Source organism: Megalobrama amblycephala, linkage group LG8, assembly GCF_018812025.1.
Source record: "Megalobrama amblycephala isolate DHTTF-2021 linkage group LG8, ASM1881202v1, whole genome shotgun sequence".
Taxonomy (NCBI): domain Eukaryota; kingdom Metazoa; phylum Chordata; class Actinopteri; order Cypriniformes; family Xenocyprididae; genus Megalobrama; species Megalobrama amblycephala.
In genome coordinates this window covers 4,766,560-4,792,531 of record NC_063051.1, presented here as the reverse complement: position 1 = coordinate 4,792,531, position 25,972 = coordinate 4,766,560, and the positions used below count along the sequence as shown (strand labels likewise).

At 38.0% G+C, this 25,972-nt stretch overlaps 1 protein-coding gene across 1 annotated transcript in view; it reads left to right on the top strand.

The window, feature by feature from the left end:
* shq1 (SHQ1, H/ACA ribonucleoprotein assembly factor) overlaps nt 1–25,972 on the top strand; it is a 51,303-nt gene that overhangs the window by 3,132 nt on the left and 22,199 nt on the right. The window contains exons 4-10 of the mRNA XM_048198859.1: nt 3,528–3,650; nt 3,757–3,926; nt 4,057–4,169; nt 4,371–4,471; nt 12,143–12,300; nt 13,799–13,852; nt 21,540–21,663. Of these exons, the coding sequence (XP_048054816.1) occupies nt 3,528–3,650; nt 3,757–3,926; nt 4,057–4,169; nt 4,371–4,471; nt 12,143–12,300; nt 13,799–13,852; nt 21,540–21,663 (843 nt within the window). The remainder of the gene's footprint in view (nt 1–3,527; nt 3,651–3,756; nt 3,927–4,056; nt 4,170–4,370; nt 4,472–12,142; nt 12,301–13,798; nt 13,853–21,539; nt 21,664–25,972) is intronic.

Below are 25,972 nucleotides of genomic sequence, written 5' to 3'. Positions count from 1 at the left end.
TGAATGAATAATTCAATGATAAATACATTTTTTTAACTTGTCACTTGTCGCCACCAGGTGGTGTAACAGTGTAATCCATACAATCATTATTTGAAGCACCAAGTTACTTTTAAAAGGTGATTTGCTCTATTTTGATCGCTTCCAAGACATCAGTGTTTATATCTGAACTATAAACTTTTATCCCAGTACTTTTATGATAATGTAAATATTTGTAACACAGAAAATAACAAGCAGCAGCACCAATGCAGATCTAAATGTTCTGGTGTGATTTTGTCAAAGGTTTAATAGACACTGGTGAATCATTATCATTTAGCAATAAGATTGCTTGGGTGTTTGAATCGTGATCACGATTTTTTTTAACAATTAATCGTGCAGCTGTAGTTCTACTGTATCATTACTTACTAACTTCCACCTAAGATCTTTTAAGCATTCAGAACATAGTAATTACAGACTAGTAGAAAGTTCTGCCTGAGTAAGATATAAAATTGTCAGTATTATACAATCCTTTGTTACAATGCATTGCTGTGCAGTTCTAAAGCAATTATTGTCATTATCTTAATTATATCTCAAAAAAGTATAGTGTGGGATACTTAAGTAATTATCTTTAAAATAACATTAAAGTTTAAACTTGTAGAGAGCAGGAAAATTTGGTTTTGATCAACATTACATAGGCACTATTCATTATAATGCTTTGGAACAATAATCTTTAGAATCGGAATGGGGACAAAGTCACACGTACAGGATACGGTATACAAACCTCACAGGACATAAAAGAATAATAATTTCCGAATTCAGGTTCTGGGTTGTGGTCAAAAGAGGCTCTCTGTAGTGTCCTGTGGAAATAAATTCTAAAATGTACATCTTTTTAAAAAATCTAATTAAAAAGTGAAATATTAAGGAATTTACGGAAGCACATTGCTACTTGACTGCCAAGAATTTTCTTGTTCTTACATTGATTGATAGGTTAGTTTATTTATATACCCCTTTGATTTTACAATTTTCACAACAGTTCAAGCTGTCTAACTGCTCTCCAAATAGCATGAAGATTTTCAGTTGCTAAATAATGGCCACAGGATCCGGTTCCTGACGTCTCGTTGGCCTTGTTTCAGCGTGTCTTCTTTGATCGACAGCCAGTGAATAATTTAGCAGGAGTCTATCATAAAGAATGTCTAATTGCTTTCTGCGTTTACACAGAGTAACAAGTAATTATAAATCATTCACAAATCTGGAAGGACTACAGTCAAGGGAATTATTGTCATTTTAACATAACACTGTTTTAATCTTTAATGTTCCAGCATGGTCTAAAATTCTAGGTTGTTTATTGCAAGGATGTCAAGCACAGACTTGGAGATTGTAACCGTTTGGCATATAATGTGTGAAATATAATCCCTCTGCTTTTTTACTCCTATAATTTTGCAATTTCCACAAATTCCTGTTTGCATAAGAAAACACAAAGTCAAAGATGGAATACCAGTCTGGTGGGGTAGTGATTAGCGCACATACTCCAGATATTGTGCTCATGTGGAAGACATGGGTTTGGAGTTGTCACATTACCCTCTTATAATTTCCTGTCCTCTAAAAAAAAAAAAAAATGCCAGAGCTAAAGGAACAGATCACCCAAAAATTAAATTTCTGCCATCATTTACTCACCCTCATGTTGTTCCAAACCTGTATGACTCTCTTTATTTTATAAAAACACAAAAGAAGATATTTTGAAGAATGATGGTAATTGGTCACCATTGACTTCCATTGTATTGACAAAAAACAAACAAACAAAAAAAACACTTAGCAAATTTTTCAAAATATCTTCTGTTATGTTCCAGAGAAAAAACAGAATGTCATACGGGTTTGGAACAACATGGGGGTGAATTTTCATTTTTTTGGGTGAACTATCCCTTTAAAAATCACTGTTACCAGTCTAAGCTGATTATAGCTAACCTGGCCAAGCCAAGCAAGGTTTCTCTCTCTCTCTCTCTCTCTCTCGCTCTCTCTCTGATTTAGCTAGTCAGGTAGCTGTTCTAGCTGAAAGGGCCCGATTTGGGCTGGGAGACTAACTAAGACCTACTTTGGCTGGTTTAAAAAATTTTTTAAACCAGATTTTTTAAACCCCCCAGCACAGATAAGAGAAAATATCCAAGTAACATCATAAACACAAGTTTATTAATCTTTCTCTCCCTCTTGCGGCCTTTCTTTCTTCATTGTAGCACAGAACTCTCACATTTAATCAGCCGGTTGAGCCGTCAGCATCAAAACGATTGCTCTTCTTTCTTTATTGGGATACACCTTCACTTTGATTATACTCTCGCTGTCTCTCTCTCTCTCTCTCTCTATTTCTCTCTGTCGTGTGGTACTTATCAATCTTTAATTCTGGAAGAAACAGCAGAAGCAGCGCTGTGATTGTGTCTGCCGTAGTCCCGACATGTCTTTTAATGAGCTGCCTATTAGCGCTTTTAATTATACCTAATGGCCACGGGATCTTCTGCTTGACATCTCATTGGCCTCATTTCAGCACGTCGTCTTTGATCGACAGCCAGTGAATAATTTAATAGTCGTCTATCATAAAGCACATCTAATTACTTTCTGTGTTTACAAAAGGAATTATAAATCATTCACACATTTTTAAGCACTACAATCAAGGCAATTATTGTCATTTTAAGGATGATCTGTGTATGTGTATTTTTTTTATTTATTTTTTTCAGTTTAAAATATTTTTTCCTGTCCCAGCTTAATAAGTAGAGACAACTATAAGAAAAACTTTGTAGGTTGATTTCCCAGAAAAAAAAGTGTCTGCTTTCAAAACATTGCTCTGTTTGTTTAAGAATCCCAACCAGCCTAACACGGCAACAGTGGCTTAACCAATGGCATAAATTTGGGGCGGGACTATCTGTTTGCTCCAACCCTGGCAGACGGCGAGAGTGTTCACAAGACTTTCTTTCTTCTGTAGAGCACAAAAGTAACAAAAATATTGTTTTGGACCCCTTGACTTTCGTTGTATGGACTAAAAAAATACCTTAATTTGCATTCCACCGAAAAAATGAACTGAATTTTTATTTTTTGGTGAACAGTTGCTTTAAGGTTTTGGAAGTAATGGCAGATCTCTTCTGTGTTGTGACATACATCCAAGTGAAAAATGTATTGGAGGGACTTGATGCAATCCACTGGTTGGTGATTGGACAGAGAGAGATCTGTTTAGTTTAGTCTTTTAAGTTAACATTGTTAACTTGAATTGAATTTTTAATTAAAATATTTTAACTCGATTTTCTAGTGAAACGACAGACTTCTCTCTGGTGACGTATAGCACTGTTCACCAATCATTTAGTCCTCTTGAACTCTTTTCTTGCAATCGAATGCAAGTTCACATTCAGGTTGGCCTCCATCCAATCAACAACTGCTGGATAGGACCAAGTCCCCACCCTACATTTTTTTTTTTTTTTTTTTTTTTCTAAAATCTGTACGTCACAATACAGAAAAAAGATCTGTCTCTACTTCTGTTACATAGAAACTTAAAATATTTGTGTTTGTATCAGGTCTCTTCACGCTGCATGTCCCTAAAGAGACGGCCGGACAGCACTTTGAGGGTTTGGAGATGCTCACCAGTCTCCTGGCTCCTAAGGGATCAAGATCAGCCAAACCACTGGTGGAGGACACAGGTGAGGTTTAATTCTCACTTGGGTATGAGAAGCTGATCGTCTTCTTGTGACATTTCTTTTCATTTCAATTTCCTCTCATTCTGTATTCTCTGAACACTCTCTGAAGGCATTCTCTCAGAGGCCTGTGGTGGAGGATGTGAGGAGGAAGATGAAGAGGAAGAGTTTGATTGGCAGATAGAACAGGAGATTTACACCGAAACTCCAGCAGAGACGCTGAAAGAATACCACAAGTATGGCTTTGGAAATCTCAGGTCTGGAGTCTTCACTAGACTGCAAGTAAGAGCATTTGTCCCTGATGATACTGTAGATACTGTCTTTTTTAAAGCTTTTTGATAAAGAAAACATCAGGCATATTGAAAAATAAATGGAGTTTTTGTGGACAACCCATTGTTTTTGCACCAATCAGGAGGAGCTGAATGAGGTGATTGATGTGAAGGATCCCGACAACACCGCTTCTGAGCTCAGGAGACGCAATCGACTAGATGCAGAGACCACGATATTTTGTGCTGATCATTATATGTAAGTCCACTATCCCCGTTCCTGTATCGAATGCCATCAGATCTGTCAAAACTACAAAATAGTACAACATGAGTATTTAAAACATTGTTTCATTCAACATCTTGCACACAACAGAACATCCACTCATCAAATTTTTTTTCTTGACCCACTTTGTTTTGGGAGTCAGTTTGATTGATTAACAAGTCTGTTTGATTGATGCAGGGTAAATCTGTATGAGGACGAGGAGGAGATCAGAAACCTGCTGAAGTTTAAACCGTGGTGGAGAGAACTGAGCCCGGACTCTTCAGCAAACTCTGACACCTGTGAGACCTTTACCTCCTCACATTCACCTTTTTTTTAAGTAATATAGTCTCTAAATGTATAAAGTTATACTATCTAAATGTATTTACACATTCTGTGCATAATTACCGCTTTGTCCTGTGTGTCTCTCCGTGTGTCTGGATGGAGAATTGGGTCGTGTTGAGTTGACCTCGCCAAGTTTACAATGTAAACTGGAATATTTCCAGAAGTGCAGTTTGTAGTTTCTACCAGCAGGTGGCGCGCCTTTGCTGGAAACTGATCATTCATTTCGTGATCCTAAAGTTAGACAACTAGCGACAGCGTCATGTTCACACGTTGCATATAGGAGGAGATTGGAAACTATTTGGAGTGTTGTTTTAACACTCATACTTTTACTCTTTGTGTGATTTATATGTGTTTTTGTCGTTGTTTTATAACTGCTGCTGAGTCATATTGATGAGGCTGTGTGTGAGTCACTGAGTTAGTTTAGTCAGCGAGGTACAAACCACCTCTCAGCCCACAAAGCAGCGTGTACTCATCTATCCCATTTGTTCTTTCTCTCACTCTTTTTTCTTTATCTATATATCATCTATCTTTCATTAGATCGTTCTATCTATTGTTCTTTTGCTCTGTCTATTGATCTGTATTGTCTATCTATCTATCTATCTATCTATCTATCTATCTATCTATCTGTCTGTCTGTCTGTCTGTCTGTCTGTCTATTGTTTTGTCTGTCTGTCTTTTTCTTTTTTGGCACAGCTGTTGTAATTTTTGAAATTCTGAAAAACATACTCTTGGACGTTTAAAGTTGCATGGATTATTGACGTGTGTGTGATAAAGCGGCACGGGCATGGACAGCCGAGAAGTGATTGTGTCCCACCCCAGCATGTTCATCACTAGAGCAGTGTGCTAATTCCTTAGTGCCCGTTTACAGAATGAGGAAATTACTCTGAGCTGCAAGCATATGTTGTTGCAGGGGGGGGGTTACACAGCTGGTCCTATCACCGAAGAAGAAGATGGAGAGGGATTAAACGGGGAAATGGAGATATGCTTTGCAAAACGGTTGTCTGTCTCTGCTGTCAATCAATCAAGTAAAGTTGTACGGCTACTTAGCACTCAGACGCTTCTATATACCTTTATTTTTCAGTGTTCTCATCAGTATTCTGGATGCATGGGGGAGATTAATTGCTTCCAATTGGTTGGACAGTCTGTCCTGAACATCTTGACTGAAGTGGGCAAATTGGTGCCAAAATATCTTCTCTTTGCAGTTTTCTAAGTTTTTTCCTGACAGGATGTAGCTCATTAAGCCATTAAAGTTAATTAGGCTTCTTGCTTTTTGGGTATAGAATGAGCTTGTTCGTTTTTCATTATTGCATGGCTGTCGTTATATATGAGAAACAGGTAGGCTTTTTTTCTTTGTAATGAGGTTATTGGTTGAATCTCTCACAACCTGTCAAGAACATGTCTGGGTCGTATTTCACCCAAAAATCAAATGAACAGAATCGGTTATATTTTGCTTAAACAAATATAAGCCAGAATGTACTTTTCATGACAATTAAGAACATTCACCATTAAAAAAAAATCCTCCTTAATGGCACACAATGTGTTGTAAATCATACTCCGTGCAACAACAGAGGTCTGACAGATTGTATTTGGCCGTTACAGGTTACCAGAATTTGTGGACTGAAGAGTTTTATTCCTACTGTCACCACTGAAGTCACATGATCCATGACTAGTCAATACAGAAGCGTTTTATTCAATATGCCCACACAGTTTTTAGGTCCAAGGGGATCTTAAGTGAATTTTCAAAAGAATTATTTTTATCTTTACTCAATAAGTTGCACAATTACTGTATATATATAAAAAAAATAATAATAATCTAATACGCTGCAGCAGAAATCAGTCTCAAGGCAAAATTTGATCAGTTCAATCAAATTGCACCTTCTGTGTATCATTTGCTTTTATATCTGAAAATTCCATCTACTTACCATCATGTTGCTCTAAAACTGTGGAAGGAAATGTCAAATCTGCTATTGAATATCCATACAATGATAATGCATGATGACACAAGGCTTACTTAGTTAATCAAAACAAAACCTATATCTAAGGGATTTAACCCATGTTTTTTATGGTAAACTAGAACTGTACTACTGGCATATCCTGTCTTTTTCCCCTCTGGTCAGGTTTAATCACTCTCAGGACAGGATAGGTTGTCGGAAGAAAGAAACTCAGGCATGTGCTTGACAGAATCACAAATGTTATGGAATAGGTATAGACAAAGGCTATTTCTGCCTCTTTCTCATAATGGTGAGAAACTTTCCTTCATGATGGAGATCACACACATGAGACCGTATTTTGTTAACTGCCTGAGATTCTAATTCCTTCTCACTTTATTCTGTATGTGTGTATACATGTGGTGGTGTACTTTCTTTCCCATGTGTATCGGGTATCTTCACACTCAAGGTCCCAATGGAGAAGACAGCCTCACCGTATGTGTTTATGCTTGTATGCACTTCATTATTCAGCTCCCCCGTCTCACTCCAATAGCAGTTTGTGTTAGTGGTCTGGGCACCTGTGTGGTGTCAGATGTTGTTTTAGCAGATTTTGCTTTTGATCCATAAACCATAAAGAATACCACAAAGAAGACTGTTATAGCATCAAAAAGACATATTTATGTGTAAGTACACTCAAAAAAAAAAAAAAAAATATTTTGACATTATTAAATGAAAGCCTGTTTAAGTCGTATGTAATTGTGATAAAGTTTCAAATAGTGCTGTAGTACTTGAGTCCAGTCTCGAGACGTTTTTCTGTTGTCTCAAACTTGTCTCAGACTCATTGGTATTTGCACTCGGACTTGGTCATTGGTCTCGCCAAAAGTTCTAGTTGGTCTAGTAGTTGGTCAGTCTCACTTCTTTCCAATTCTGAGCTGATCCGTTGTTACCAGCGGCGCCGCACAGGAGGCAATAACGTCAGCCACGCGTTCTTGCGTCTCCTCTCGCTCACTTGTCTCATTTGCTCCGGTTCCCGCAGATTTCGCTCATACACTAAAAGGGCGCACACCACTGATCTATATGTCAAAAAATTGACGTCAATTTGATGGGGTTTTGTTCAACATCAATTGGACATCAGTGTGTGGACATGAAATTGACATCAAAAAATTGACGTCAATTTGATGGATTTTTTTCGACATCAGTGGGATATCAGTGTGTTGACGTCAATTTGATGTTTTTTTCAACGTCCCTTGGACATCAGTGAATGGATGTCAGGTGATCATATATTTGACATATATTTAATATTTACAATAAAGAATACAGACATTAAAGGTGCTTTAAAGTGCATATTGCAGGTTTAACATTTTTTTCGAGATGAATAACCTTGTACAAAAATACCATATAAAAAGGTACTGCAGGGTTTAAAAATGTTTTGCGAGACATAAGGGCATTAATTTAGTAGATAAAGTGACGGTCTCTGTAAAAACCGCTTTTTTTTCAGCGTCGCGTCATTTTACGTCACTACAGGGAGATGTTCGCAGAGCTCTGTGTTGATTCAGTGCAGAATATGGTATTTAGCAACAGCGGCCGTGAATCAGTGTATTTTCGGTAGTTTTTGTATTCTATTTATCATCGTAATGGTAAATTATTGTGTTTGTGGAGGTTGCACAAACTTCAGCCTGTCAGGACATCGAGAACAGAGGTTTAACAAGAAAAACTACGCTGCTATCTTCTGTGCCGGGGTTTGTTTTGTGCAGGTGAAGAGACGGGACTTCACTTATGCATCTCCGTCGAAAAACGCGTTCATTTTAGACTGGAGGATTATCATCCTGGCGATATGATGGAGTTCAACATTGTAATACTTCTGTAAATGATTATATTAAATGAATAAACTTACACACGCTATGCTTCTTCACCGTTTTTACTTGAATCAATTTCAACACTGATGAATACAAATTATGTACACATGCATACAGTCTCACACTCACACAAAACAGTTTTGAATGATGTGCTGGTAATGTAAATACTCCAATTTCATGCATGTCATGTATGTAAACTTATATATACATTCAAGTTCACACAACTACATAATCACGGCGTCATACATCCTCACACAATCAGTGAATGGGCACGGAATAAACTCATAACACAGAATTAATGAAAAAAGGATAACATGAAATACATACAGTAAGTTAACACTATATGTTTGGCCGCCGGCGGGAGACATGATCACGGATCCGTCAGAGATGCAGCTCGATGAAGACATGCACATGCACATTTTAAGTTTTGTGTTTGATTATTACATTTGCTAACTACCAAATCAGTCGTGATGAGAAACGGCTATATCACGTAACGTTAGTGTGGACGGATATTAACGCGTGTGACATACGCTTGATCAAAGTTTATTCGTTTCTGTTATTAGTAATCAGTTAGGCCTACTCCTAGATGACCAATAGCTTTGCTATTGCCTGATTCATGATAATAATCTGTACAATATTGTGATCTGAGCACATGTCGTTAACGTTATATCTATAAGCTAACACCGGTCTCTGTCCTGTTCTCCACTGCTTCTCCTCACACAACAGCTCAATTTGTCTCTTTTGACCGTTATTTTGTCTAATTCTGGCCTGTCCCTGCTCTCTTGACCACATAGCAGGCTAATTGTATGGCTGTGATTAGTTATACGAGTATAAATAAGCATTTACAATTTCCTCAGCATCCGAACTGTCATTGCGATCCATTGTTTTCCTATAGTTTATATTGATCGCGTTCCCTTCAGTGACGTCACGTCCGATTTGGCATTTTTCAGATGCGGAAGTAAAATTCTCTCACAAAAAACGACTCCTGTAGCGTATTTATGCGTGTTTTTTCAAGAAAATCTATTTCATACATTATTTTTCTACACATTGAATCACTAAAGCTCTAACCTGCAATATGCCCTTTAAGCGATCCTGGGTGGAGTAACTTCCTGTTGACGTTCGAAGTGTTGTCAAACAAAACAGAGGCTAGCTAGACCCTCCCTCCTCCTCCTCCTCCTTTCCCTCCCATCCATGCTTCCTGAAACAGTCATGAACGCGCATTTAAAATCATTCTTGTCAGTTATTGGCTGGAGCATATTTATTATGTTTCGTGGTCCAGGCTGCACCAGTTTGTTTTTATTGCAGTTTTTGGAGCTTGTGGTGACTACAGAGACCGCGTTTTTTTTACAGTGTGTTCAGGGGACAGGCAGCTAGCGGATAGTAAGGAGATGTTTGCTGTATGTGACAAAAAATGTTTTGGTCTAAAAACGCGTGACATCGCTTGGAGCAACTTTAAGGTAACCAATGTAAAATACCACTGGATGTGTTATTTTACATTTGATTACTTAAATTTTTGTAGTATTGCTTACCTGAATAAAAACCTACTTAACCTGAAAAACTTCGTTTCATAGCTCTCTATTCTGTTGCATTTATTGTTGCAATCAAAAAATTGATGTTGATTTGATGGGGGTTTTTTTCAACATCAATTGGACATCAGTGTGTGGACATGAAATTGACGTCAAAAAATTGACGTCAATTTAATGTTTTTTTTTATCGACATCAATTGGACATCAGTGTGTGGAACGTAGTTTCATAGTAGTTGCATTTATTATTGCAATCAAAAAATTGACGTCGATTTGATGGGGGGTTTTTTCAACATCAATTGGACATCAGTGTGTGGACTTGAAATTGACATAAAAAAATTGACGTCAATTTGATGGGTTTTTTTCCGACATCAATTGGACATCAGTGTGTGGACATCAATGTGTTATTTTACATTTGATTACTTTAATTTCTGTAGTATTTCTTACCTGAATAAAAACCTACTTAATCTGAAAAACTTAGTTTCACAGCTCTCTATTCTATTGCATTTATTTGTGCTGTTGTTTGCAATTTTTTGTTTGTTATTATTTTATTACTGAGTTTTACTTTTTTTATGAAAATAAAACTTTGCATCGAAGAAAAGTTTGTATGTATATGTTGTTTGTATGCTGTCAATTATAGTTCTTAGAAAATCGGAATCAGCAAAAATAGGTATCGGCAGATCACACTATCAAAAAATCGGAATCGGCCAAGAAAATTGCAATCTCTAGTTCCAACGAAAGCCACAGCAGAACTGTGACTCATATCGATGTTTTATTAATGAATCTGTGGCGTGAAAACCCATGAGAGTCAATGATTCAATTACCCTTTCAGAAATACCGCCACTTGCTTTGTTACTGAATGAATGAATGACTAGATGACTCACTCATTAAGAAGACAGTGACTTACCGCCACCTACTGGTTGTTTTAGTTTAACATTTAAAAGTATCACTCGTTTTAATATCATTGCTTATTTCTCTTTTGGACATTTTTAATTTAAAACATTATTTATTTTATAAAGGTGTTTATAAAGGTAAAAAAAAAACACTTTAATGCACAATCAGTTTAAGGGGGAAAATATTGTCCCTTTGATAAGACTAAAATGGATAGTGAAAAGTAACAGTGTTATTTTCCTATATACCGTGTTGTGTAAGTCTTCTGAATAGCTTTGTGTGAGGAACAAGGCAATATTCATTATTATTACATATGTTCAAATCTGGAATGTTTACAGAACATGATAACTTCTTTGTTTGCATAGCTGGAAATGCGATTCACTGAACGTCTTATAAAAATGAGGGTTTAATTGGTTCTCAGATGTATTGTCTTTTGTCTCCTTTGGGCGGGGATCTTCACAACCTCCGGTCACCTTTTACTTGTAATGTGTAGAAAAGAGCAGTGTGACCTACAGGTTTGGAATCAGAGTGAGTAAATGATGACTTTTTTTATTTTTAGGTGAACTGTTCCTTTAAGGCGCATTTTTACATAGAAGGAATGGTTTTGAAAGTGTTGTTACCATATTTCGTAAAGTACTAAGAGTTCCTTATACACAACAAAGAAACAAAAAAATAAAATCTGTCAATGAGTAGTTGGGGACAGAAACCGTTCAGTATAAAGAGAAGACAAGAGCTGGGGTGGAGCTGAACTCCCTCCTCAGCTCCTGGGTTTGGTCTCACAGGAGTCAGTGTTTCCTGCCAGACGGAGGCAGCTGTGTTAGAGGGTAAATCAGGTAGACAGAGAGAGACAGAGAGAGAGAGAGAAAATGGGGGAGCTGTTCAGTCGTCATGTCGCTGGAATCCAGCAGATCCCAACAGAGCCAGAACTTGACTTCTGCCAGCTCTAGCTTAAAGTGTGTGTGTATATGGACATGCAAGCATGCACACGAGGGGCTCTATCAGGGGCAGCACTGCAGCCAAGGAGGGGGATCACTTTCAGCTGCTACTAAAGTGCTGACTTGCCCTTTTCTCTTTCTCTCTCTCTCTCTCTCTCTCTCTCGCTGCCCTGCCTTCGACTCCTTCCTCCCTGGTGCAGTATCAAGTCAGTTAAGGGCATCAATCAAGCTCTGTAACTTTGTTCTTCCCGTGCAGTAACTTTACTATGCTTCAAAAGCCTCATCTCCGACTCTGATTTAAAAATAATTGCAGCGAACATGCTTTTGTTTCTTAAAGCTCTCCGCAGAGCAGAGACATCCATCATTCCCTGCTGGAGCCCTGTGTTTAAACTTGTTTTTCGGGGAGAATTTGTCAGAGATTGACTTTGACTGTACTTCCCTGTGATAACTTGATAAACAACACTGAATGTTTCTCTTTCTCTCTCTTTACTTCCAGCAATAACTTTCACGGAAGAGGAAAAGGAGCAGATGAGGAAGTTCACAAACCGTTCGTACTTGCTGGATAAGAAAGCTCGCTTCCACGTCTGGCTCGGTTTGGTGGACATCATTCTTGCGTATGTCTATGATGTGCGCACTACAGAGGGAGAGCATAATGTAAGTGCACGCTCGAATGCCACAGATGACTCTCTTAGCTAGTAAGTGGGTTTGGCGTGCGGGTCCTGGCATTTTCACGTGCACCAAAGCTCCAGGAAGTTGATACATTCCTATAATGTTTTCCAGATAGTCCCAAGAATCTCTTTGGATGCCACTGCACATGGTAGTAATTGTAAAAATAAGTATGAAAATATGAAAATGTTGGTTGTGTTTTAAAACATGGCTTCTGAAGCTGAAGTAATAGAATGTTGCAAGGGCTTCGGTTTTGAAGAGGTCTGTTGGATTGACTCCCAAGCTTTCAACATATGTTAAATGTACAGTAGAAATCTGGGCTTTGATTCAATCATAATAGCTAGAGAACATATCAATCCTTTTTAAAACATTCTCTTGTCTAAAGTCATAAATTTAGCATTGGAGCTGTGTCTTGGTGGTTAGCGCTTGTGCTCACTGAGCCGTGGTGCTCGCGTGAGTGACGCAAGTTTGAATCCAGCAACATTTCCACTCTTTTCCTCAATAATTCCAGTTCTTTCATCCCTGTTGACTTAATGAAAAGTCATAAAATATGGATGCACAGTATCAAGATTCTGGCCAATACCAGCAAGTCACTAATTAGTCATTTTATTGCTAATAACCGATACATGGCTGAAATAAGATACTATTTTGTGTTCACAAGTTTGGGTTGTTAAGATTTTTTTTGTAAGAGTCTTTTATGCTCACTGATTAAAAAATACAGTAAAATCAATAATATTGTGAAATATTATTCATTTAATTTAACAGTTTTCTGACGTCAATGCATTCAGAGCAATGGTCAAAATTATAGCATGTACTCAATAGCACAATTTTGTGTACTCTACCATTCATATTTTTTTTCTGTTTTTGAAGTGCTCACTCTCTGCATCAAAAATACAGTAAAATCAGTAATATTGTGAAATATTATTTTTGACGTATTCTGTTTTCTGATGTCAGTGCATTTAGAGCAATATTCAATATTATGTAATGTACTGAATATCATGATTTATACAATATTAAATGTTAATATTAATTAAATGTGAGTCATAGTTAAGGGACGGTCACACTGCACTTTTCCTTCCATTGACTTCCATTCATAGGCATGCGAATGCAGGAGACAGGAAACGCAAGCTCGTGTGAATTTCGCTGTGTTCCAAAGTTCAAGTTTGGTGAACTTTGCCCTGCAAATTTATATCACATGAAGACTAATAGAAGATCTGAGTGACCTCTTATCTGAAATTAATCTGCAGAATTGCAGCATTGCAATAAAGTCGAGTATATAACATATTTTTCCTTTTATGTGTTTTATATGTTTTTAAAAAAGAGCGACTGTTGCAGTGTCCATAGAAATTTTGCATGCTCAAAGTCTTGTTTGACCACAGCTTTATGCTAACATTTGTCCAACTTTGTATAGTGTGTCAAGTTCAGTTTTGTAACGTGCAGTAGGATCGTTGATGACAATATTGACCAGTGCTGTTGTGATTTTCAGGTAGAGTCAGCCTGGACCATCAGGAAGCTCAGCGGTACTCTCAGCTGGCTGGAGGTATGTCATACATTTAGCAGCATAACAAAACATGACATGTCCTTGAAGGTGCAAACCAAAGAATAAATGAGCGAGTGACCATTTACAAGATTTTTGTTTACAGGGATCATATTTATGGAGACTCTGGCTTTGTTCAAATCTGAGCTTTTAGGTCTGCCATTCTGCAAGTGATTAAATCTGATCTGTTTGTTCAAACAATGTAGTCAATATCCTGTGTATCTACTTCAGTTGCTATAGTAATGTTGTAAGCATCAGCACAATGCCAAGAGACTACAAGTGAGAGTAGCTGTCAGTGTGGAAAGGTCAAAAAACATGGAAATTTTGCCTCTGCTCATGTCCGTCAAGCTGAACTCAAGCGTATGAGAGAACATAAGCGACAGATTTTACACATTCATGAAGAAACTGCTGACTTGTTCATTCGTTTCACTATTCCCAACACAGTTGTCACAGTTCACTATACAGTGTTATTGTGAACTGAAACTAAAACTATTAAAAATGATTTTCAGTAATAGAAATGATGGAATGGAATAGATTCTCAACAATAGGAGGAAAATGTAACTTCAATTTGAAATACTAAAATTACAAAACTGAAATCAAAATAAATTCAAAAGCAAACTAAAAAAATCATCAGAAGCACATAACACAATTTTTAAAAATTAAAATAAAAATCCAATTAAAAGTAAAGCTGCAAGCAGCGATGAAAGGGCCCTCGCACCCGGGCTCACCGCCACCCGTTGGCCTCAAGAAAACAGTGAACAGTTGGCAACATGCATGTAAGCGAGTAAATACAGGATAATTATTGCAAAGTCATTTGAAAGTGCCAGACTTCCTGCTGCCAACAGGTGGCACTTTGACCGTAACTGAATATTGCCATGTTGATGTCTTCAGGCCAGGACTATTATCGAACATGTGAAGTTGTGGAGCAGATCGGACATTGTATGCCTGAGTTACAACAACTTCCTGTTTCGTGGCATTAATCGCATACATTAGCACTTAGCCAAGTGTTCCATGATTTAACGTGTTTCTAGTATGTTTGGTACTTCTTGGCATATTAAAATGTGTTTCAGGGAGTGAATTACAGTGTAAAGCATGCCATTTCCTGTTGCCTGCAGGTGGCGCTATGACTAACTGAATATTGGCAAATACATGCCAGGACTCTTATCGCACATGTGAAGTTTGGGACAGATCAGACACTGTATGCCTGAGTTACAGCAATTTCCTGTTTCATGACAATAATAGCATGCTTTAGCAGACAGCTAGGTGTTGCTAGCATGATTTAGAATGTTTCTAGCATGTTTAATACTCAATTGCATATTTTAGTATATTGCTAATAGTGCATCATATTGTTAAAAACATCACTTCCTGTTGCCAGTAGGTGGCGCTATTACTATAACCGAATATAGTCATGTAGATGTGTTTAGGGAAGGACTCTTATCAAATGTGTGACGTTTGGGGTAGATTGGACATTGCATGCCTGAGATAAAGCAACTTCCTCTTTCACTGTATTAATAGCATGCTTTAGCACTTTTTTTTTTTTTAGAAAAAACTAAAAAAAATTCTAGAATGTCGCTAGCCTGTTTAGAACTTGCTGGCACATTTTAATATGCTGTCAGGAGACCATAACAGTATTAAACATGTCACCTCCTGTTGCCAGCAGGTGGCACTATGACTATAACTGAATATGGGCATGGACATGTGTTCAGGACAGGACTTTTATCAAGTGTGTGAAGTTTGGGGCAAATCGGACATTGTTTGCCTTAGTTACAGCAACTTCCTGTTTAATGGTGAAACATCAAAATTTGTCAGGCCGAAAACTCAAGATCTTCGCAATTTAGCGTCGCACAAGCCTAATGATTACACAAACCAAATTTGAAGATGGTCGGATTAAAACTGTAGGAGTTCGTTAATGTACAAGGCCTGAAAATGGCAAAAACAGCACAAAAATCGCACAGGAAATTCAAAATAGCTGACTTCCTGTTGTGTTTAGGACTTCAAGATACATTTTTGTAGGTAATGGGACGGTACACATACAGTGGGTACGGAAAGTATTCAGACTTTCCGAAGTATTCAGGTAAACGTTGGTGGACAGCCATTTTTAGGTCTCTCCAGAGATGCTCAATTGGGTTTAAGTCAGGGCTCTGGCTGGGCCATTCAAGAACAGTCACGGAGTTGTTGTGAAGCCACTCCTTCATTATTTTAGCTGGGTGCTTAGGGTCATTGTCTTGTTGGAAGGTAAACCTTCGGCCCAGTCTGAGGTCCTGAGCACTTTGGGGAAGGTTTTCGTCCAGGATATCCCTGTACTTGGCCACATTCATCTTTCCCTCGATTGCAACCAGTCGTCCTGTCCCTGCAGCTGAAAAACACCCCCACGGCATGATGCTGCCACCACCATGCTTCACTGTTGGGACTGTATTGGACAGGTGATGAGCAGTGCCTGGTTTTCTCCACACATACTGCTTAGAATTAAGGCCAAAAAGTTCTATCTTGGTCTCATCAGACCAGAGAATCTTATTTTTCACCATCTTAGCAAACTCCATGCGGGCTTTCATGTGTCTTGCACTGAGGAGAGGCTTCCGTCGGGCCACTCTGCCATAAAGCCCCGACTGGTGGAGGGCTTCAGTGATGGTTGACTTTCTACAACTTTCTCCCATCTCCCGACTGCATCTCTGGATCTCAGCCACAGTGATCTTTGGGTTCTTCTTTACCTCTCTCACCAAGGCTCTTCACCCCCGATAGCTCAGTTTGGCCGGACGGCCAGCTCTAGGAAGGGTTCTGGTCGTCCCAAACGTCTTCCATTTAAGGATTATGGAGGCCACTGTGCTCTTAGGAACCTTAAGTGCAGCAGAAATTTTTTTGTAACCTTGGCCAGATCTGTGCCTTGCCACAATTCTGTCTCTGAGCTCTTCAGGCAGTTCCTTTGACCTCATGATTCTCATTTGCTCTGACATGCACTGTGAGCTGTAAGGTCTTATATAGACAGGTGTGTGGCTTTCCTAATCAAGTCCAATCAGTATAATCAAACACAGCTGGACTCAAATGAAGGTGTAGAACCATCTCAAGGATGATCAGAAGAAATGGACAGCGCCTGAGTTAAATATATGAGTGTCACAGCAAAGGGTCTGAATACTTAGAACCATGTGATATTTCACTTTTTCTTTTTTAATAAATCTGCAAAAATGTCAACAATTCTGTGTTTTTCTGTCAATATGGGGTGCTGTGTGTACATTAATGAGGGAAAAAAATGAACTTAAATGATTTTAGCAAATGGCTGCAATATAACAAAGAGTGAAAAATTTAAGGGGGTCTGAGTACTTTCCGTACCCACTGTATGTACCGAAATTTGTACATGTACGTCGAACGTAGCCCGAGGCGCACACCGTTGAAATTTTATAGGTGGTGCTATCGAGCCATTTTACCCCACCCATTTCTGAAACCTATATCAGATGTCAGTTTTCGCCAGTCCTGACGCGTGTGCAAAGTTTTGTGAGTTTTCGAGCATGTTCAGGCCCTCAAAAATGCGATAATGTTTGGAAAATAATAATAGTAATAACAATAATAATAAACAGAGGAAATCCAATAGGGTCCTCGCACTTTGGTGCTCGGGCCCTAAATATTCATAAATACTATAATAGTAAATCAATAATACTAAAATAACACTGTCTTTTTATATGAAGAATGAGAAAGAGAGTTTTTATTGACGCACAATTTGTATGATATTACTTGCACTTAACATTTCAAATTTTACCTGAACAGAAGCTTAAGATAAGGCATGTAGCGTTCTGTTGCATTACATAAGAGATTTGTATTCCTGTGATGTGATCTCTCTTTTGGAACCACTGCTGAGTGCTGTTATTAAAATACACTGTCCATCTGTAAGCTCAGCCATTTTTAAAGTTATGTCCTTAACACTTGTCCTACCGAGATGCAACACACCAAGTTTCCAGCACCAATTAATTTGTCTAAATGTGAACCCACGACAAACAACCAATCACAAAACATCTGATGTTCCTTCTGGGCTATAAGGTACCGCCCAGGTTGCAACCATAATCATGATATTAAAGGTTTAGTTCACCAAAAAATGAATTTTCTGTCATTAGGTACTCACCCTCATGTCGTTCCAAACTCGTAAGATGTTCGTTCAACTTCGAAACACGAATTCAGATATATCTGATGAAATCTGAGAGGTTTCTGAACCAGACGTAGGCAGAAACGTCATTGCACCACTTCAGTCACGTGGGCTATTTTAACAATGTCTTTAGTGCCTTGAAAGGTACAATGACGTTGCTGTCTCTCGGATTTCATCAAAAATATCTTAATTTGTGTTCCGAAGATGATCAAAGGTCTTACGGGTGCTTCTTCCACGTACTCGGTTACTCCTACTTATCCCTGGTTTGCATAAACTCGCTTGTGTACATAGTCAAATGTAGCGGACAGGCATTTACATTTTCATCATCAGCATAATCCATCCTGTGCCAAAGTGGACACCAAACCTTAAAAAACCTTAAACTGCTTGCATGTGGTTAGCAGAGCTCCAAGCTTTGTGTGCGTGTGTGTATGTGTATCCTGACTCCTGGGACGGCAGCAGTCCCTAATCCTCCACATTTCTACAGTGAGTGTGACAATGAGGACGAGTAACCCGACACCTCTCCCAGCTCAGCGCGCTGAGAGCCAGCACTCCGCTGCAATTCTGATAATGGAAGGGTGGTAATGACATCCTCCAACTGCCTGCTCACACACACACACACACACACACACACACACACACACACACACACACACACACACACACACACACACACACACACACACACACACACACACACACACACACACAAAACAACACAAACCCTCTGCCCCCTCATTGCCTCTTTCACTGTTTCCTTTTTAGTGCTTGCAAGGAAGCTCTACATTGATATTACTCTAACATTCATGTTAGGGTTTTGTCCTAAACCTCTAACCTCTGAAGTATTAAACTCATGCAATTAATTCAGCCTGAACGGTTTAAAGTATAAACACTGTTCAAACTTTGATTTGTAGATCATTTCAGCCTTATGTGTGCTATGTATTTTTTATTATATTTACACAAAGTAGTCTGCATGACCTATATAAGCCTTTTGAAATCATCTGAAAGGTTTGTGTGAGCAATAGACCGTTCTGTCCGTGTCATTCACTGAACAATCTTGAATTAGTTCTCCTTGAGGGTTCATGAAAAGTAACCATGCCCAATTTGTGAATTTTGAGTCTTTTTTTATTTTCAATGAATAGGTTGATCTGGTTCACAAAACCAGGCTTAATTATTTGTTCACAAGCTAGACTCGTCTGACTGTTTGGTTCTTGTCACTAGTTTAATTTTGATTAAAAGTTGAATGCAATTTTGCAAATGCAAATGAAATTTCTGTCATTAATTACTTGCCTTCAAGTTATTCCAAACCCGTAAGACCTTTGTTCATCTTCGGAACACAAATTAAGATATTTTTGATGAAATCCGAGCGGATTTTTGTTTATCCCCCATAGAAAGCAACATAATTACCACATTCAAGGTCCAGAAAAGTATGAAGTATGAAGCGACAATAATACTTTTTGTGGTCAAAAACAAACAGCATATGAGAATGACAGGAAAGAGAAGAAATTGTTGAATAAAGTTTTTATTTTTGTTTTGTTTTTGCACACAAAAAGTATTCTTGTCACTTCATAACATTAAGGTTAAACCACTGTAGTCACGTTGACTATTTTAACAATGTCTTTAGTACCTTTCTGGACCTTGTAATTTTGTTGCTTTCTATAGGGGATAAAAAACCTCTCGGATTTAATCAAAAACATCTTAATTTGTGTTCTAAAGATGAACGAAGGTCTTACAGGTTTGGAACAACATGAGGGTGAGTAATTAATGCCCGGAATTTCATTTTTGGCTGAACTAACCCTTAAAGGTACCCTAGAATTAAAAATTGAATTTATCTTGGCATAGTTGAATAACAAGAGTTCAGTACATGGAAATGACATACAGTGAGTCTCAAACTCCATTGTCCTCCTTATATAAATCTCATTTGTTTAAAAGACCTCCGACGAACAGGCGAATCTCAACATAACACCGACTGTTACGTAACAGTCGGGGTATACGCCCCCAATATTTGCATATGCCAGCTCAAGTTCAAGCATTAGACAAGGGCAGCCAGTATTAACGTCTGGATCTGTGCACAGCTGAATCATCAGACTAGGTAAGCAAGCAAGGACAACAGCGAAAAATGGCAGATGGAGCAATAATAACTGACATGATCCATGATATCATGATATTTTTAGTGATATTTGTAAATTGTCTTTCTAAATGTTTCGTTAGCATGTTGTTAATGTACTGTTAAATGTGGTTAAAGTTACCATCATTTCTTACTGTATTCACGGAGACAAGACTGTCGTTATTTTCATTTTTTAAAATCTTTATAAATCTCTCCAACAGTGTGTAATGTTAGCTTTAGCCACGGAGCACTATCAAACGCATTCAGAATCAAATGTAAACATCCAAATAAATACCATACTTACACGATTAGACATGCTGCATGACAAACTCTTTGTAAAGATCCATTTTGAGGGTTACATTAGCTGTGTGAACTTTGTTTATGCTGTTAAAGGCAAGCGTGAGCTCCGTGGGCGGGGAGCGTGAGCATTTAAAGGGGCCGCAGCCTAAATCGGCTCATATTTAATGATGCCCCAAAATATGCAGTTAAAAAAATTCATAAAAAAAAAATATATGGGGTATTTTGAGCTGAAACTTCACAGACACATTCAGGGGACACCTTAGACTCATATTACATCTTTTAAAAAGATGTTCTACGGCACCTTTTAAATATTTGTATAACAAATTAAGAATAACTTTTTGCATACTAACTTGTAATTGGTCTTTTCACTCTAGCATCTATTTAACCATCTAAAACCACCTACTGCAACAAATATGACGATTCTTATGCGCAGCCAATAGAACTCAAGACGCTGCCTCTGAGGCATTTAATTTACACAGAACAAAGACCTGAAACCAAAGCATCCTAAAACTTCAACGCTATTCTTCAGCTATCTTGCAAGCACTGGTATTTCCTTCAGGAAATGCTAATGTAGTTTCTCAACACCCTATCATTGTCTCCTACTCTCTTTCTCTCTCAATCTCCTTCATTTCTCTTCCTCTCCACCCTGTGTTTTGCCTAACCACTGTAAACCCCCGGCCGGCACTGCTCCTTGAGCCGCCCCCCTCAGCAGGCTTATTTACACCAGTGTTTAATAGCCTGAGGGAGTGCATGAGCTATGATGACATGCTAGAATGACTCCGGGTGCATTCTTAACAAGCTGCTGAGAGAATAGCGGAGGGGAGGGAGAGTGGGAGGCTGGAAAATGCAAAGAGAAAAGGGAGAGAGAGAAAAAGAACATGTGTTTTTCCCCCCAAAGCACTTGTCTGTTGATGCTTAGACTATGAAGAACTCTGAGGCAAGCGATTAAACACTGTCTACAATTAAGCACGCCGCCTGCCAAGGTGTTTAAAAGTTGACCTACTATTTACCCTGCTAATAAAACGAGAAGTCGTTGGGAATAATTAGAGCAAATTGCTGTAATTACCAGTGGAGTTAAAAAATGATTGATGTAATATGCCTAGACAGATCTGGAGCAATTTAGAGACCACGCTTGTGTGTGTGTGTGTGTGTTACAGACGTATCACTCGGTACAAGACGTGCTGGTGTCTTTCGGCAGGAGGACTTTGTGCTACCCGCTCTATCGGCATTTCTCCCTGATCACAAGAGCTGTCAAAGACGTTGCTTGCATTTTTCAGTCTGGTGAGTTCTGTCCCTCTTTCTTTATTTCCCAGTTAAACCCAGACCTCTTAGCCATTTCCAAGCCCCCAAAAGATAGGGTTGAGGGTCAAGACTAAACGCATGACCTGTTCCTCACCCTATAAACCCTGCAGTGCTTCCACCTCATTACAAGAATCCCTGCTGCCACCAAAATGAAAATAAAAGTGGATCTCTTTCAACTTCACATCTCCATGAGGATTATCCTGTTTATTTGTCAGCCATATGACTTGGTCAAACAAACAATACTTAAAATCAACATGAAATCAAAATGGATCTATTTACTTTCTTAATATATATTTCTGATCTTTGCCACCTTTAGATTTTAGTAACCAATAGCTAAAAAACTAGTTGAGATTGTATTAGACTACTGTTATAGATCATTTTGCTTTTCCAGTTAAGACGTTTTAACACTGACATATGTTTAGATATTCTTGAGGATGAACTTGACGTCCAACCTTTGTCATGGTCAAAAAGCCGTCTCCAAAAAAAATTATGTAAAATAATAAACATCTTACCTCCATCTTAAAAAACATCTCAAAAAAAAAAAAATTAAAATTATTGACCTGTATTTTGTTGATGTTTAACATAAATTATGTTTTTTTTTTCTTTTTTTCTTTATGCTTATAACTTAATTCAGAATATGAAATATAATATTAATATTAAAAATTCAAAACAAGTCTTAAATATTTTCTTCTGATTTTAAGAATATTTAGATATTTTTACTGTAAAACGGTTCATCCCAGCCCACATATTTTGGTCTCAGTAAATCTCGGAAATACGTCACACTACAGAAGTTGCGAATGCTATTTCATGTTGACTTTAAGAGACTAATGACATCAAGAGCTTGACCGGCAACCTAAATTTATCCACAGCAGACACTGCTGCTCACTCGGGACCAAATTTAACACAACGCTCACCAACCCTCCCTGAACAGCGGGGTGCTTTGGTAAAAGACATTTTCCATGACATGAAAGTCAACAGATTGGTCATGTCTTGGTGTGCTTAGTCTTGCTGTTCTGTCAGCGTAAGTGGGAGGGAGGTTAAGAATGAGGGAATCCGAGAGGGATGTCTCCTCACTTCTGAAGAAATCAGCGATTCTGCAGAGTAGACACTGTTGCCTTTGATATCTCAGAGAGAGGAGCAACCTTTAAATCAAAGAAGCCATCTGTGGGAGAGACAGAAGCGCAGTGTAAACAAGTTTTCGGGCGTGTGTGGTGAGATTATCCAACACATGTTGATTTTAGCGCTCATAAATAACTGCAATTAAAGGGCTTGTAAGATTTGGGATTAGCAGGGTACGGATGATTTGAGAAGTTAAGTCAGAGCAGAGACTACATGACAGAACAAGATTAGATAAGCAACATTACACTTCACTGATCGCAGGTTCATGTCAGGTACTGGCAGCTTCCTGCATTCACTGAGAATATGCACTCTTGGAAGATTTCATAAAGAAACGTTTTTTTGCAATCTTTTTAGGCCCATAAAAGTTTATTCTGTGAAGAGAAAAAAAAAAAAATGTAGCCGTTTCTCCAACAGGAACTGATTGAAAATTTGTCTACATATGACAAGTGGTTGAAAAACTTGGAGGCGTTAACCTGGAAGTCTTTTTAGATGTAGGCAAAAACATTTTATATATATATATATATATATATATATATATATATATATATATATAATATGGAAAAATTACAAATATACATTTTTTGAGGGAAAATAGGAAATGTTACCAGGAATATGTATTAAGAAAGTAAGTAGGGTCGCTTTAGCTTTCAATTTGACTCTAAAGATCAGATAAAAAACAAAAACAACAATGTTTACTTTCATAATAAATGTTGCTGTCTTATTGTGCACATTATTCTAAAGAAACATTTCATAATCTTTCATCAAAAATATAGCTTTCCTTTTAGGTTTGGCTACATATACGTTTCCTAAGTCACATTTCAGATTAGTTGTCTAAGAAGTTGAACTGAGTGTAACAATTCTCTCTATTGGGTCGGTATACTAACCATAATGATCCAGTCAAATCAAGATGGATAAACTCATGTCCCACCCTACATTATTTCATACTTTAATACTTGGGAATGCCATTTCATGCTGCATTATAAAGACTATATATGTCATAGACATTTAAAAGTTGGACCTTGATAATAATAATATAAATAGATGTACATATATTCGGATGTACAGTAAATGTTTAATTTATCTCATTACAATAATACAACTTAAAAAGGGCTGACTTGTACCACCTGACTGCTGCAGATTCATTTCAGCATTGATAGTGTTGCCATAGAAATCTTGAAGGACATCTCAATTCTCTAATTGCACCGCGAGGAGGTGAGGAACAAGGAGTGAGGAGGCTTCCTGAGGAGTCATGAGCGAGGATACACAGGTGCATCCTTTGCGGAAGTCTTTCTCATCGAGAAACGCATAAATTCTCCTCCCCCTTTATATCTGTCACAATAATTCAAATTTAAATAAACTTTATACCTCATATATTTCAACAGGGCATCTTGCTTTATTAATATTTATTCTAATTTTTTTAAATAACCAAACTTTAAAGGATTAGTCCACTTTTAAATACACTTTTCCTGATAAATTTACTCACCCCCATGTCATCCAAGATGTTCATGTCTTTCTTTCGTCAGTCGAAAAGAAATTAAGGTTTTTGAGGTTTTTTTCGTTATGAAGAATGCGGAAGCGGAAAGTACGTTCAAGGCGATATTTTGTTTATAAAGCATAAACGGTTGTATTTTTTCCGAAAATGACCGATCGATTCACTAGATAAGACCCTTATTACTCATCTGGTATCGTTTAAAGCCCTTGAAGCTGCACTGAAACTGTAATTTTGACCTTCAACCTGTTGGTAGCCATTGAAATCCACTGTAAGGAGAATAATCCTGGAATGTTTTCCTCAAAAACCTTCATTTCTTTTCGACTGACGAAAGAAAGACATGAACATCTTGGATGACATGGGGGTGAGTAAATTTATCAGGAAAAGTGTATTTAAAAGTGGACTAATCCTGTAATAACATATGGATAGATCCCTGGAGTGCAGCTGATGACGCTTTGAAGTGACGCTAAAGGGAGAGAGGATATATCATTTCACTTGATTCAATTCCTACGTCCTCGTATCTTTTCCTTGCATCCTTCCCTCGCATCCTGAAGGGGTGGAGCTAAGACGTGAGGAAAGGAAGCAAGGAAAGGAAACGAGGATGCACAAATAAGAATTGAGAAGCACCCATAGACTACTTCGCTCAGAGAAGCTTTCAATCACAGCTGTCAATCATGACGTCACACCCCTGTTTTTATAGCATCAAATAACCAACTAAAACTAAACTTATTTAAAAAAACGAACACTTGAACTTACATCAGCATGATTAAAAACTACATAAAATGACAGAAAGTGTAATTTAATTGTTAAATTACCACCTGGGGGCAATTGATACACTTTGGCTTCACTTTTCAGGACTTGTGTAGCACGCTTGGTCCTGAGACTTCCACAGAAAATATATGTACATTTTTTTTTTTTTTTTTTTACACTTCTATTATTGATTGCTATCAGGATGTGAAGAGAGTTTCAACCAGTATAACAAAAAGTGTTTATGAAAAACATTGCCTATCCTACCATTACTGTTAAACTGAGTTTAACTGTATGTAAAATGAGTAGCAGTAACCAATGGGAGTGCATCGCTGTGATCTGCCGGATCAAGTATGTTGAACACCTGCTAGCAACCAACAGTACAGTGACAGTGATGTAATCGCAGGACATCAGCAAATCAGTGTTGAATGTTCCGTAATTGGGTTGTAATCATATTTCAGTTTAGTTGTCTGCCCTTAAAGGTTTTTAATTTGACTTGATAGTATCATATCCATCTGTTCTCTAAAGTTTACACTGGTCCTCTTACTCTTCTCCTCAAGGTGCAGGTGTCTAAACACACCGCTGGGTTGTAATTCACTCGCTGTCATATATTTTTTCACGCAGAGTCTGTGACATTTCACTCCAGTTTACAATTTGTAGATTTACAACCATCAAAGCCCCACAAGCAATAAGGCTCCCCTTTAATGAACGGTAACAGCGGTGTGTCTCCCCTCAGAAAGCAGGCTGCCCTGTCACACCGTGACTTCTGGGTAATTAATTTGTCGGCGAAACATGAATGGAGGTGTGTATCTGATGTGTGTGTACTCTAATTTGAGGCACTTCGTTTAACCAGCAGTGAAAGCAAACAGTTGTAGGTAGTAGGAAAACAAACCCATTAATGATCCTGCACAAGGAAAGCCGTGATGGAAATGC